This window comes from Ciona intestinalis, chromosome 5 (genome assembly GCF_000224145.3).
Source record: "Ciona intestinalis chromosome 5, KH, whole genome shotgun sequence".
NCBI classification, from domain to species: domain Eukaryota; kingdom Metazoa; phylum Chordata; class Ascidiacea; order Phlebobranchia; family Cionidae; genus Ciona; species Ciona intestinalis.
Genome location: NC_020170.2, coordinates 1,188,504 through 1,203,306, shown reverse-complemented (window position 1 = coordinate 1,203,306; position 14,803 = coordinate 1,188,504). Strand labels below are relative to the sequence as shown.

Genomic DNA, 14,803 nt, shown 5'->3' with positions numbered 1-14,803 from the left:
AATCGTAATTTATTTCTGCGTTTAGGCCAAGAACCGTCACTGGAAAAAATACCTTGAGATTCTTAAGTTGCACCACGATGATTTCGTGGTTGATGGTGAAGTTTGTAGGGGACCAACAGAGATTGTAACCATGGCTAACACATATAGTGCAAAGCTGGTTGCCGACTGTGGTGCTGTTGAACTCGAATGTGAAAACTACTGGAAGGACATCATCCCAAGACTGGTACTCCACTATTCCTGCTGCTACACCTGCAAGGAACAGAAGTGCATCTTGCCCAGATTCTGCTTTGGTAGTTATTACACATGGTGTGTGAGCTATCCCACCACCAAGTGCTATCCATACTACTACAAGTACTACACGTAAGTTTTAAACTCCACTACCTTTCTTTCTTTAAAGAATATTTGACATTTTTTTCATAAACAGAACCTACCGTTACTGCCGTGTCAACTACTACAGTGGATGCTACAAATATAGCAAATGCTATTAGTCGAGGAGCATTCTTCGTCGGCAAGGAAGGACTCATTAGATGTTTCTTTCTGTAGTGTAATAAGCTTTTTATCGCATATAACGTTGAACTGCTGTTATTTGTGCGTCAATAAAAGCCACTGCCGACCATATTTATAAGTGGTGTTTGTTGTAATAGGGGCGAATTTTTATTGGCTCACTTTAGAAATTCACGTCATATCTCATTTATATGCACCGTAATACATACTTCTCACGTATGAGTCAGATATATATATATATATATAGTACAATGGTGGAAGATGGGACACTTAATTACATATTGCCAAATATTTCTCTAATAGGCCGTGTACTGTCGAAAATTTAAAAAAAGTCTTGTCTGACAAAGTGTCCCTTTCCCCCCCCCCCCACTATATATATATAATATCAGAACTTTTTTTCTTTTTTAAAGAGTTGGAAATATCTTCCAGTATTTGGTTGCTTTAAAACAAGGCTAATGTGTATACAACCATGTTTGGGGCGGTACTCGGACAAATACAATGACTACCTGGTCCAAATTTATTACGACCCTCCGTAAAACGTTCCAGACAAGATGTTTACACGTTAAAATTTTTGTTTTTGATTTAAAGTCATCAAAACTAAGTTGATATGGTATTTGTAGCTTAGAAAAAGCTTTTGCTAGTTCCATATGCACATTTTACTTAAACTTTACGGTGGTGGTGAACCAAGGTGATTCTAGTTTACTAAAATTATAACGGCAACTTTCCATACCTTCTACGCGTGCTAGAACTATATATAAAGTTTGAGCACTGTACTAACCAGACCCCAGCGGTACCAATTTCAAAAATATTAATTATGAATATTAACATTCGCTGTAAAAATACTTATTATGGATTTTTTTCGATCCAGCTTTAAATACGTTATAGCGTTACACCTAAAAATGAAGCATAGCGACGCCAACAGTACAGATGGTAGAATATGTTCAGTAATATTTTTCCCCGAAACTTTTTTAGTCGGTTTTAGTGTGAGGAAAGAAATCCCCACAACGATTAACGCCTGTATCAAATTATTCCGTTTTATACGTGGACGCATTGAAAGCACAACTCCTATATACTTTGTTCATTCATTGACCTTGTTGGGATTATTTTCTTAGCTTTTATTCCTTAGGTATGCTCCCAACAAATTACACGCGATCGTAATTACAATTAATATATTTCAGAATTATATTATGCATAGTGAAACAGTAGTAATAAAATAAAGATTCATAGACAAATCTAATTATAAGTTAGAATTGGAGTTTCTTTGCACCCATGTTTTAATTAAGTGGTGAGCTATTGCTGTGTGTGGTGGTACAACCAAACCCTCTTTTCGACCGAAGCCTTCTAATATTGCCTTTGCCACCTCTGGCTTGTCAAACCACCTGAAACCAAAGTTCAAAATTAACTTTGAAAAAATGTGAAAAGTGATGCGTCACTGTAAGCTGCTAATTCACCAATGAAATATAACTGAATGTTTATGTACAATTTTTAATTGAAAAATAAATATAAATACAATAAAGTCAATATTTTATATATATTTTATTTTACGGTAACGGTACATATTCCTAAAACAGCAGTTTGATTTGATTTCACAGGATTTTTTTAAAGGATGTTTTATTGTGGGGATTTTTGAAAGTACTTTTATGCTTCGGATGACTTTGAGTATCTCTGTTTACACAGCACACACAAATATTAATCTTTTCATTTAAAATAGCGAAACAACATTTCGTACAATTTACATTTATGGGTTAATAATTATATTTTGTAAACTGACAATTTTAAAAACACCTTAGTGACTACTGGGTTAAAATAATCTTAGTGTGTCAAAGGAGCCCCGTTGCTCATAATGGTAGCTGTAATATACATTCAACTGTGTATTCTTACCTGGCATCTTCCAATTCCACTTTATCTACATTAATATCATCACATACAGCTCTTCCAATTAATCCAATCATTATATTGGAAGGGAAAGGCCATGGTTGCGATGAATGATACTCCACTTGTCCAACCTTGACCCCACTTTCCTCAAACACTTCCCTGCGAGCTGCATCTTCAATACTTTCGCCTACGGTTAATGTATCATTTTTTTTTTAATTTTTCTTTTATATCTTTTTTAAGTAGAAACATTTATTGTAACAAATCCCATTAAATTTGAATTTGCATGTCTATTGTCTTTATTTGTCTATCAACATACAAACTCTAATTTTTCTTTGGTATGCTCTTTTACTGGATCAATTTTTTTTACTCTATAGCTCTTATAGGTTAAGGCTACAATTTTGGTATAAAAACTGTTGGTAATTGGATGTCGTCCTAAACATCTAAGACAAAACAGTATCTCACGATATTCTATAATCTATATTACCAAAATTTTCTCTAATTTACATCCCTATTTTTATTTTATTTTTTTCATAGGTGAGGTCCTTGTCAAGGACCTGAAATTTAGACCACATTTGGCCCATTACCCCAACACCCAGAAAGCCCATTTAAGTCCTTTTTACGACTGGTGCCGCGACGCGGCATCGCACTCAGATGCATAGATTTGCATGCCAGCCATTATCAACTCTAACCTGGTTCCATAAAACCAGCTATACAGGAATACATTCCGCGTGGAAATCTTGACTGTCTACCAAGCAGACACTTGCTTCCATCTTTTGAGGCAACAAGAATAATAACCACAGGATCTGTCCTGAATATTAGAATAAAAGTAGTTAAACCTAATAAAAAAAAGAGTTGAAATTTCGCAGCAAATTTAGAGGACTAAGTTATTAGGTGGTACCTTGGAAATGAGGTATTGTGGGCACCTTTGTGCGTTGTACAACTTTCAGAAATGCAAAGTCTCTTATATCCAAAATCTTTCATAATAGTTTCATTTCCACAAGTTGGACAAAAGTTGTACCTAAATTAATCAATGTGGATTAATAATAAATACAGATGTTCCATGATTTCCCTAATCGTAAACTTTACATTTTCAAAAACAGAAGGAATGATAAATTTTATAAAATATTTACATATTTGATGTTTTATTTTTAACCTCTGCAAGGTGTACAACTACCATACAGGCAAAACAGCTACATGCCAACAGACAGATCCAATATTTTGGCTATGTTAAAAAACTTAACAATGTTAAATAAAAGTACATGTTACGATGCTAGGTGACCAAATACCATTGTTTATATTTACTTTTTATAATTTAGTTAACACAACACTGTATTGGATAAAGCATTGTGACTGTGAGATATATTTTCATGTTGTCTCTTTTATATGACAAGTGAAATCCTTTTGTTTACCTTTCATGCCACGCAAGGACAGATCGAGCTTGTGCAACCAATCCAGATTCATTTTTTTGCAGCATCATCATTAATCGGCGATTATCTTTGTCTGTAAAACTACCATTATATTTTTCGGGAGAGAACTCATCGTCTGACGGCATCTGTGTTGTTCACACATTATAATGATATATATTAGATCATAAAAGAATAAATTGTTATAACATATATTATATTGTATCATTTGTATCTCTAAGCTTGAAGATAATATTTCAGAAATTTGTACAGAACATCATACATCATTTTGAGCATTTTGCTCTGCTGTTAAAATGTAACTTGCAATGATAAATCCAAAGACATTTCAAATAACTCTACTGACCTTTTTAAAATTGACTGCAAAATAAGGGCTGTCATTCAGTTGTGCGTGATGTGTTTCTCTCACCAACAACCCTTTATCAATGTTTCCCACTCCAAGGAAGATTAAATCATGATCAACAATAGATAAATACTTTTCTATCTCTCCCCATGTTAAATACACAACATTTTGAGATTTTCCAGTAACCGCATCATTTGAAACAAGCAACTGAAGATCTGCAAATACAACGTATTTTGCGTTTTCCATCCTCATTGCTTTTTTCATTTCATTCTCGTCAGATCTCTGATACGACTGCCGATCCAGAGCCGAAAAGCCAAAATAATGAACCACTTCCATTACTGGAGATTTGTTTGGTTTGAGGAACCCATTTAGAAAGTTTACAGATCCTGTCTGGTTCCAAAATGAAGCCACATCCAAAGCAGTCTGTCCACTTTTATTCATATGTTTAGGATCTGCCCTAAGAAAGAGAAATTTAAAATATTTGTAATAACATAGACAGCATTAGTGCGGGTGTTGCCAGATAAAGTTAACTGATATTTTTCAATGTATTCCAAAAATAATACATGATTGCATCTGTAATGTAACCATAGGGGCCTAACTTTTGAAAAGTCAAGGACCAATAAGTTTAAAAATTGTAGGTTTAGGGGAGTGAAAGCATGAATATTCATTTATTTTTATATGTAACTTGAGTAAAGTTATTTTCTAGTTGTCACACCAGTGGTTTTAATCTAGAAAATAGACTGGTCATTGCACCATTACTACTGGATACTGTTTAAGAAATGTTTGTAAGATACTAAATTATTTATGCATTGTACTGAACTACTGGGATGATAAACCGGTCTTTATGCGAGTAAAAGCAAACTATAACATAATTTAACAGGTAAATATACCCTTGTTGTAATAGGAATCCCATGACGTTAACATGACCATTCCTCGCCGCACACATAAGTGGCGTCCATCCCATTTTGTCCGTAACATCGGGTGATATCGACAGCATGTTATATCCTTTAGTAATTGCTTCGACATCGCCATTAGCGGCGGCCGTAAATATCTCGTCAATATAATACTTTTGAGCATTGCTGTTTCCAGACATTTTTACAACATATTAAACCTGTTTGAAATGAAGAATATAAAACACATTAAAATATATAAAATCTGCTGCCATCGAGCCCCACACGAGGTTTACCTGTCTATGGCATACACGACGCGGTTCACTGTTAACCAAACTCCACGCGTTTACAAATGAATGCAGATTGCACAGTGAATCCACTTAATAGTCTTCCCTTGCAACAGCCGATTCTCTCTCCCCTCTCTCTCTGAAAGGTCCTCGCGTCCTTCGCATTATAGTTTCTTTTTTACACAGCAAAGATATCTTGGAAAGCAGATGACGAATGAGTCCGATCAGAGTCGGTATATAAACATATATATTTAAACATGTTTGTATATATGTTTATATACGGAGTGCGATGTAAACTCATATTAACACATTTATAGGACGGGGCTTGAAACATTTTTACCTAAACGTAATAACCTAGAAGATGATCATATACGAACAGCCATTTTTAACTCCCCATCTATGGACCACCAGAGCCATAATATGATTTCTATATGGTAAGTTTTACCAGCTGATCTGATTTATGACGCAATAATGTTTACAGATTTTGGGCAACCAAGCGCAACGTAAGGATCAAAGTTCGGTATTCATTTTAACTCAAATGTAAGAGTTTAAGATAGTTTTGGTTGCGAATGATCATATTGTTTGTCATGCACGTAGAGGAAATGTTGCTAAAGATTAAAATAAGCAAAAAAATATAATAACCTTGGCTTTAAGTCATAAAAGATAAACTAGAATACTAGATAGGCTAACCCATTTTAAGTTTTAAATTGAAAAAGTGATAGTTAGTACAAAACTCATTGCTCTTTTCTGTGTTTGTATTTTTTCGAGCTTTGAAGGGGCTTTTCAATGTTTTTTGTTCTTGATTTATAACATTTTTTTAACTTTGTTAAAATATACATGGTGATGGATTCTTTATTTGATTATTATGTGACATTTTTTTCAGATTTTAAATAATTACAATGTCGCTTCTCCTTCCAACACTTGAAGAAATACAATGGTTCATACAAATTGTCGTTGTTGTGTTCCTGGTGCTCGCTGTAGTACCAGCATGCTTTGGCAGAGAAATTGGCATTCGCCGAATCTACATTAAATCACTTATCCGACTTTTTAAAGTAAGGAGTGTTTTTTTAATATAGGAATTTTTGGTGCTAGTGAAGAATCCTCTCTCACCTTATTCGCTAACCACTAACCCTATAAGCACTAACCCCGAAATCCCCTAAAAATCTATCCCCAACCACCAACTTCTAACACTTTCCACCAGCCTATTCTGCCACGTACCAGAAGATTCTTCTCTAGTGCCAAGACTTATTAGGTCTATGTGCCAGTTGGAAAGAATAATTTCCTACAAAGTTTAATTTCGAGATATGATGCAAAATTTGCTTAATTAAGTAAAATGAATATAAAAACCAGGCTTGAAATGTTAATAAACCCTTTTTACCATGCTAGTGGAAGGTATAGATTGTTCTCCCCTTTGATAAGTACTTATGTAATGGTTATTTTTGTAAATTTAGTTGACTGCTGTCATATATTTTTGTCTATTATTTTTAATTATTCTTTTACAATTACCTTAGGTATTGCTTCAGTAATACAAAAATTAGTGTCTGCTACCTAATTCAAATCACTCTGAAATTTATTAAATAATCTTGTTATTGTTAACAGTGGGGAACGGAAAGACTGGAAAGGGAAGGAGCGCGGAGAAACCAATCAATAATCATGGCAACCTCTGAAGGTATTACAAATTTTCTGACTATCACTATTTTTGACATTCTTAACTGTACTTTTAGTTCTTTAAAGTTACCTGTATTCAGTACAATAAAACATTTCTTTCCAAATCACAACAGCCATTTGCTTTCTAATGGTCACCTTTGTTTTATATATATACAAGCTACACTTTAATCTGAAGCAAAAAATAGTTGTATGAACTTGAAGTCTAGTTTCTAATACTATAGGTAGGTTTTCTTAATTTCAGCTGAATAGTTGTGTCGCTGTTAAACAATGTTGTACAGGCTGCAACAGAAGATGGTTTACTTTCAGAAATACTGAATTTGTTTGGTTATTTACAACAGATATAATTGAGAAAGAAAATTCCATCAATAGACTTGGTAGCCTCACTAATTGTGTCAACGAACAACATAAGAACTTTGAACTGAGCGATGTTGTATATTTGGTTAAAAGTGGAATTGAAGTAAGATATATGGTTGTGGATGTCAATGTAATTGTCCAATAATTAGTTTCAGAATAAAATGCTGCATGTACAATGTAAGAATGTAATAAAAATAGCAAATTGCCAAATTATATCCTTGATTTGGTAAGAAATCCAAGTTGAGATATTTGTCACAAGGACATTTACAAGCATGATATCACCACAAGCAGTATCAATTTAATCTTGATTGATTTATTTGTTCTCTAATTTACATTAAATTGATTTTCTGTTCACCTAAAGAACAGACATGTAAATTTCTTTTGTTAGGTTAGTTTCTCTACCCTTGTTCAAACCATATTTGCTAGACCGCTACCCCAGAATGAATATCAAATAAATTGATATCATACTTAAACATTTGTTTGTTTGGCAGGCAGTCATAGATGATGAAGTCACAAAGAGATTTCGAGCAGAAGGTTAACAAAAACAAAACATCTGTTTTTTCATTTATTTGATAATAATAATAATGCTAATGATTTTTGATAATCTTTGCTGATTTTTATTTTGTTAAAATTTTGTAATTTCAATAGAATGTGCTGAAATAATATTCTACATTTGTAAAATATATCTACTGATGTTGCACGTTAGTATTAGGCCTAATATAAAAACTAATATCTCAATAGGCCTAATAATAATTAGTAAATACTGTTCTATTGAAAACATTTAATCTGCATTGGGAATGTCAAGTCATGGTTAAAGCATTGGTTTTAATAAATTCTAATTCTATGCTAGTTTTATGCCAGAAGATCAGCTGGTAGATAGTAAGTATAATTTGCACATACCATATGTATTGTGCCTCATCAGTAATACATATGATGTTTTTGCAGAACTTTCATCTTGGAACCTTTTAACACGAACCAACTTCCATTATCAATTTATCAGGTATGTATATTATGATGTCATAATTGCTATTATCTTCCAATAATAATTATTTCTCTGAATGGCTACCAGAGATGAGAATGACAATTTGATATCTTCGGTTTATGGGTAAAATGAAAAGTTTGAAATGTCGTAAAACGTGTCCAATGTTTATGTTTATTGTTGTCATCACATGTTTTAATATATTGATAAGATACGACCAGTCTATACATCTTGTGTGTATATATATTTCAATTTAAAACAGCATGTCATCAACGGGTTAGCTTGCACCAGTTTCAATGCAGTTTTATATATGTCAAGTACCTCAGCTTATATGTGTCAAGTATATTTACCATGCAATTCATTGAAACCTAATATGTATGTGTGTGGACCATTTTTAACCATTGCTAAATTTTCTGGATTATCTTGACCATTAAAAATATATGTTTACAACTTTACATATGCTACTTGTTTATACTAGTGTAAAGCCAGCTGTAAATTAGATGTTAAAGCGATGAAATAGTTGTCAACACCCAATCACTGTCTTGTAAACTTTAATAGTTGGTCATGATATAAACCTATCATGTTGTCCATCAAGTGACAGTAGATAATTAACTTTACAGCATAAGACTTTCCCTGCTATGGTTTGCTGGTGTGGTCCTTAGATACTGTGTACTTCTCCCACTAAGGTAGGTTCACATTTGTGATATATGATATCTTAATTTCAACACCAATGTCCCTAATTCGTTTTCTCCCTAAGTAACTGTGTGTGCTGTGACCTATGGTTGTATTAGTTGTACAGGATTACATAAGGCTGTGATAGACATAGACACATGTCATTCACCCTGTGAAACAATGTATAATGTTAATTTAATACTATGTAGAAAATTTAAGGAGTAGTCTGCCTACTGTTACGATAGACATAGACACATGTCATTCACCCTGGGAAACAATGTATAATGTTAATTTAATACTATGTAGAAAATTTAAGGAGTAGTCTGCCTACTGTTACAGCCTCACATTTGGTGCCTATACAATAGAAAAACATTGATTTTAAGCTACTGCTCATGCTATGGAGAAAATGGAACAAAGTAACGAACTTTTTTATTGTAACAGAATCCTTGTAACATGCTTTGCTCTTACATGGTTGTTTGTCACTGTCTTTCCACTAACATTAATGGCAGATTCAGAGTAAGTATAATTTGCACTTAGCATAATTGATTCGCAAATTGGGGGTCATTGTTGTATTTTTCATAAATTATTGGTTAGTAAACTATTTTAAAGCATAAAAAATATGTTTAACATCTTTAATTTGGCCTTGACTTGATGCTGTAAATTGTAATGATCTGATAATGTTTTATTACATTAAACACATGCTATATAAAATAATGCTGTTGTGTTGATATGTTTATTGTTTATTTTATATCGTTATGTCTGCTTAGTGACAACATATTTACAAATAAGCTACACAGTGTGTATATAATGTTAGTATTATAACTAGATATCTTTAAATGTACATTGTTGGAAATTGAAACATTTCTTCCAGATTTAAACGAAAGGCCGCATATTATGTTAATCTCGTCGCATTCCGAATTATTTGCCGAGGTTTTTCAGCTGTTGTTGATTACCATGACAAGTGAGTTTCTTTCATCTACTTACAACTTGCATCAAAACAAACACACAGGCAGACATACATGCCAACATGGTAAAAGCATAGCTAGTCACCTGTCTCAACAAACAAATATATTTTTTCACAAAAATTCATTATTTCACACATATAGAAATTATAAACGGTCATAAATATACCATATTGAACTTATTACCCCTATTCATTTGTGTTTTGTTAATTGCTATAAAAAACAAACAAGTGTATTTGGGTTTGCGGTTTAGTTTTTTAATTGGTCGTGATAGCTAGGCTGCTACCAAAACAATAGGAAACCATGTATATATACGTGCTCTGTGTTGTATATGACACAAATACCACATGTGACTCTTAACATAACTTGTATAATTTTTCTCAGTTAGTGAAGAGTATTACCGGCAATCTTATTAACCCATGTTTATATTGGAGTTAGCTTAAGTAATGTTTTGTTTAATATTTTTGACTAATAAACCAACAACAAGAATCCTCTCTTTTTAAAATCCCTTGAATGTTGTTTACATCTTTCAACAATGAATGTGTCATGCAGGGAAAACATGCCTCAGTCGGGAGGTATTTGTGTAGCGAACCACACAACTACATTAGATGTAGCGATTCTTATGCAGGACCGACCATATGCAGTGCTTGGTCAAATACATGGAGGCTTCCTTGGTAAGCAAATACAAGCATATGTGTAACATCAGGGCTGCCTTAGGTGAGTTCCCAACTTGAAACATGGGTGCCATCATGTTTAGCTCCCCAGTTTAACACCTTGAAACAGGTTTTGCTCTTATGTTGGGTGTCTATACAAACAAGCGGACTAAAAGTATATTGTAATATCACATTAATCATTGAGGTTTCTAATGTGTGGTCTTTGGTGACTATAAGTGCAAATGCATTTTGCAAAACTGCAACAAATGAAGAATACATAAACGTAAACTCTTTCCCAACCAATAACGCAACACTTGTAAACCTTTTTTAAGCCGTAAGTAGGTCGCACCCCATTGTTTAAGAATCTATGCTCTACAGTGTGCGTCATCCCACTTCTTCCTACATAAGTCATGAGATATGTGTATACTATACAGGTTGGATGATGAGAACTTTATCAAAAGCAACGAAACATGTTTGGTTTGAAAGATCTGAGGTTCGTGATCGGATGTTCGTCTCTAAGAGGATCATGGAGCATGTTAGTGATGAGAGGAACTTTCCTGTCCTCCTCTTCCCTGAAGGAACATGCATCAACAACACATCAGTGATGATGTTCAAGAAAGGATCATTTGAGATTCCAACAACAATTTATCCCGTTGCAATTAAGGTAATTAAATATAGTATTACTGGCACTTCAAAACCTTCACTACAATATTTTTGTTTCAGTACAACCCTTGGTTTGGTGATGCATTTTGGAACAGTTCCAAGCACAGCATGGTGCAATATTTATTGGTAGTGATGACAAGTTGGGCCATTGTAGCTGATGTGTGGTACTTGCCTGCCATGAAGCGTCAACCTGATGAGAATGCAATGCAATTCGCTGAACGAGTTAAATCAGTTATTTGCAGAAGAGGTGGTTTGGTGGATTGTATTTGGTATGTCATATGTTTAATAGGTTGAATATAACGAACTTTTAAAAAAAATGTGCTCCCCCTTAGTTACCCAAAATTATTTGTTAGAAACTTGTACCTATCAAAAATACTATTTTGCTCGAATGCAGCTTAACCTAAAAAGCTCCCAAAAGTTGGACTAGTTAAAGTTATTAACGAAATAACGTTATTTAAAACTAAATGTGAAAGTAAATCCCATAAAATTCTTTAGCTATTGTGACCACAATAATAATATCTGTCAAAATAGTGCAATTTACGAAGACACAATTTATTAAAACTCTAAATTGGTCAATTTAATTGGTGTTGGCCCTCCAATATTGTTCGATTTCTTCACTGCTAGTTGTAAAAACAATTCATTTTATCTGTAAGAATTTGGGTTGTTGCTTCATAAACAGGGATGGTCAGTTAAAACGTATGAAAGTGAAAGGAGTCGTATCTTCATGAAAAACAACGAGAGCTTGGTGAATTGTTCGGCGATGATGAAGGTGTTCCATGCGCTCCTCCTAAAAAAGTTCGCTTCGATCTAACCCCATCCAGTGGTGAAACTGACGATGAATTCAACCAATCTGAACAATGCTGCCTGTCTGAAACTGATGAAGCAGAACGAACTGTTTTGTCGGAGTTAGAGAATGCCGATAATGTAAATGGTATGCGGCATAGAGATTAAAATCTGTCTTTAACACACTAGTATTAGGAGTATAATTATCAACCTAATCTACCGACGAATGAAGTGCGTATTTGCACTTATGTTAAAACATACTGCGCTGTTGTGAGCACTTCCAAGACGAATGTTGTTAACCCGCTGCCACGGATAGATTTTATTCGTACTTTTATGTCATGAATTGACAATTTTACACATAAATCGTCGCTTAATTTATCATGAACAGTATAGTGCTGCTTTACAATAAAGTGTAAATTAAAACATCAATAATCGATATTTTAAATACATGCTGCGTTTTTTGCTTGCAAAATTACAGATATCCCCTATGTGGACGAGCTGAACTATGGTGAGAAATGTGGCTTTTCAAATTGCATAAGACACTCGTCCATTAGTACGAGGTGTATGAAAGCAAGATTATGCTTCTTAAATAGGCGCGTTCCGTTTTTAAAAATATAGTTTTCAACTAAATGATAATAACAGTAGTCGCTCCTGCAGAATCCACAAAAAGCAGGCTTAAGACTTCTTGTTCCATAAACCAAACCAGGGCTCCCTGCAGATAATACCCCTTACCAGTAAGGAAGGTATTGGCACACAGGAGAGTGTAAAAGGTTTGTGTCCTGCTGGAACTTCACAAGTTGATAAACAACTATAGATGATAGATAGAAGACTTCTTACCATTTTCCTTATTGGGCTCGTGTGTTAAGCTGGAAGAGAGCAAGTCCAGTTTGGAAGAACTGCTTTGCTAGCGTAGATTATAGGTTGTAGAATAAAGTAACGCTAATTGCCGTTGCACCATAAGTTTTTGCGCATCATTTAACTGGACTTAAGACTCATCGTGGCTGCTACCATCGCGGGCGTATGTATCTCTAAAATGCGAGCCATACAATGAGAAACGAATAAAAACAACAATTACCAACAAAGTTACATATATACGTGTTAACTTGTAAGTAGGCACAAGGTGTATGAAACGAAAAACTCGTGTTATACCGACTGCCGCTTTCCGGACACGGGAGGATAAAGCAAGTTACATTCTTTTATTTAATTATCGTACGTTAATTTATCTGAACAATACTAAGTGCATGTAAAAAGTGCAGGTTAATGGTGCATTGAAGAGTTATTTGATAGATTACTTGAGGCCACACCAGCTATTTCACAGACACAGATATAGGACTTATTGCTTTAGTAGATATGTTCTTTTTTACTTCTCGTCGTGTCAGACGCACAGCCATACGAATCTGTTGCAACCACGGCCGTTCAGTGAAAGCACTTGTTACCGCAACACATTCGACCGCATGTTGGCGCGCTGGAGCGCCTCTGTAACTTTCGTAACGGTTCAGAGTATCTGCAACTGGATTGGATACCCCTTCGTACGGCGACCAGTAAAAGAAAGGCCTTAAACGACATTCGAGGCTTTTAGGTGGCAAAGGAATCCGTTGATCTCCACGATCTTGGTTAGTATTCTCTCTCAATGTTGGCAACTTTTTCTTTACAGCAGGTAAAGGTAGTTTTCGGTTGAAATCAGACTGCGAAGTCAATAAACTATCTACAGATCCTCCAGAAACTGTAGAGTTTCTTTGTCCATCGATTCCGGAAGTTTTAAATGTTATTCTGGAGTCTCTATGATGAAATAAGCGATCGCCTTCTCCTCTAGAAATTGCGGGAAGTTTGCGGAAAATGGAATCTGTGTTCGAATCGTTGTCCGCATTGGCTGCAGATTCTGAAGAAACACATTTTTTGCTGATGCAGGATTTTAACCCAGTTCCCCTTCGCCGCAAATTCCCACTGCTCATCAGCTCTCTCTCGTGGCCGCCTTTAATTGAGCTCACGCTCGTTGCTCTTGACAACGATGTTGACGTCACATCCTGCTTCCGAGAGCCGTTACAGCTTGACACAGAAGACGAGATACGAATGGATCGAGTAGAAGATCGTCTTTGCCTTATTGCCCTTAACCTCCGCTTTGCTAAACTCAATGCCGGGAGAAGTTTTTCTGGAGATATCGCTGGTTTCGGGATCTCGGAAAACGGGATTGAGTTTGCTGGTTTGTTGGAGAATCCGTCTACTAATACTTCGCTACCAACCAATGCCCCGCTCTGTAGATTGATGAACATTGAAAGGTACGTAGCCTATACTTTATAGTGCGTTATACTTTTGTTAGGTTGAGAAACTAGAATTAGTCTTATGTTTGAAAGAGCTTCTTTTATCAGAAAACTTAATGCGTAATTAAAAGAACATAACTTAAAATAATATACAGTAACGATACACTCGTTGATATGGGAAATATAGTCTTATAGACGTGGGCCTGTTTCCAACTAATAAAATGTAATCATTTTGTATATAGAAGTAACTGCCATTCATATATCTTGAAGATAAAAATGACCAGCATAGTAGGTTAGGGTAGGATAGGGTCCCTTTTCATTTTATTTCCTCGTCCCATTTAGTAAACATTGAACTTTTAATGAATTATAAAACCGTATCCTCACGACATTCATAAACTGTTGTTAATTGTTTAAAATACAATCTGTATATTTGGATATTATGTGCTGAAGGTGTCCCGTCTTACCTCACACTAATATACGTATAAACTGAA

At 34.7% G+C, this 14,803-nt stretch overlaps 3 protein-coding genes and 1 long non-coding RNA gene across 6 annotated transcripts in view; 2 read left to right on the top strand and 2 right to left on the bottom strand.

The window, feature by feature from the left end:
• Positions 1 to 6: 6 nt before the first annotated feature.
• Positions 7 to 618, top strand: LOC104265705. The gene is made up of 2 exons (XR_717252.3): positions 7 to 360; positions 425 to 618. It is a non-coding gene; the product is annotated as an uncharacterized LOC104265705 (long non-coding RNA).
• A 980-nt stretch (positions 619 to 1,598) lies between these two features.
• On the bottom strand, positions 1,599 to 5,511 carry LOC100177271 (peroxisomal NADH pyrophosphatase NUDT12). Of its 3 annotated transcripts, none has more exons than XM_009860283.3 (8): positions 5,330 to 5,510; positions 5,034 to 5,254; positions 4,147 to 4,600; positions 3,789 to 3,931; positions 3,278 to 3,397; positions 3,069 to 3,187; positions 2,386 to 2,566; positions 1,599 to 1,883 (listed from the first exon to the last, which is right to left on the bottom strand). In XM_009860283.3, the coding sequence occupies exons 2-8, from the start codon at positions 5,234 to 5,236 to the stop codon at positions 1,742 to 1,744; spliced, it is 1,362 nt and encodes a 453-aa protein (XP_009858585.1). In that variant the 5' UTR covers positions 5,237 to 5,254; positions 5,330 to 5,510; the 3' UTR covers positions 1,599 to 1,741. The 3 variants fall into 3 exon arrangements, with proteins under 3 accessions (XP_009858585.1, XP_026690320.1, XP_026690319.1); XM_026834518.1 differs by having other exon boundaries at positions 1,605 to 1,883; positions 4,147 to 4,595; positions 5,330 to 5,511; XM_026834519.1 differs by lacking the exon at positions 3,278 to 3,397.
• A 254-nt stretch (positions 5,512 to 5,765) lies between these two features.
• LOC100179614 (glycerol-3-phosphate acyltransferase 4-like) lies at positions 5,766 to 12,526 on the top strand. Its single transcript, XM_026834520.1, has 13 exons — positions 5,766 to 5,860; positions 6,204 to 6,372; positions 6,920 to 6,989; positions 7,327 to 7,445; positions 7,834 to 7,876; positions 8,288 to 8,342; positions 8,942 to 9,007; positions 9,435 to 9,509; positions 9,865 to 9,954; positions 10,508 to 10,629; positions 11,043 to 11,272; positions 11,332 to 11,540; positions 11,951 to 12,526. The coding sequence occupies exons 2-13, from the start codon at positions 6,220 to 6,222 to the stop codon at positions 11,997 to 11,999; spliced, it is 1,281 nt and encodes a 426-aa protein (XP_026690321.1). The 5' UTR covers positions 5,766 to 5,860; positions 6,204 to 6,219; the 3' UTR covers positions 12,000 to 12,526.
• A 295-nt stretch (positions 12,527 to 12,821) lies between these two features.
• Positions 12,822 to 14,803, bottom strand: part of LOC104265753 — a 5,747-nt gene continuing 3,765 nt past the window's right edge. Inside the window, exon 7 of the mRNA XM_009860429.3 lies at positions 12,822 to 14,306. Within this exon, the coding sequence (XP_009858731.2) occupies positions 13,362 to 14,306 (945 nt within the window). The 3' untranslated portion in view covers positions 12,822 to 13,361. The remainder of the gene's footprint in view (positions 14,307 to 14,803) is intronic.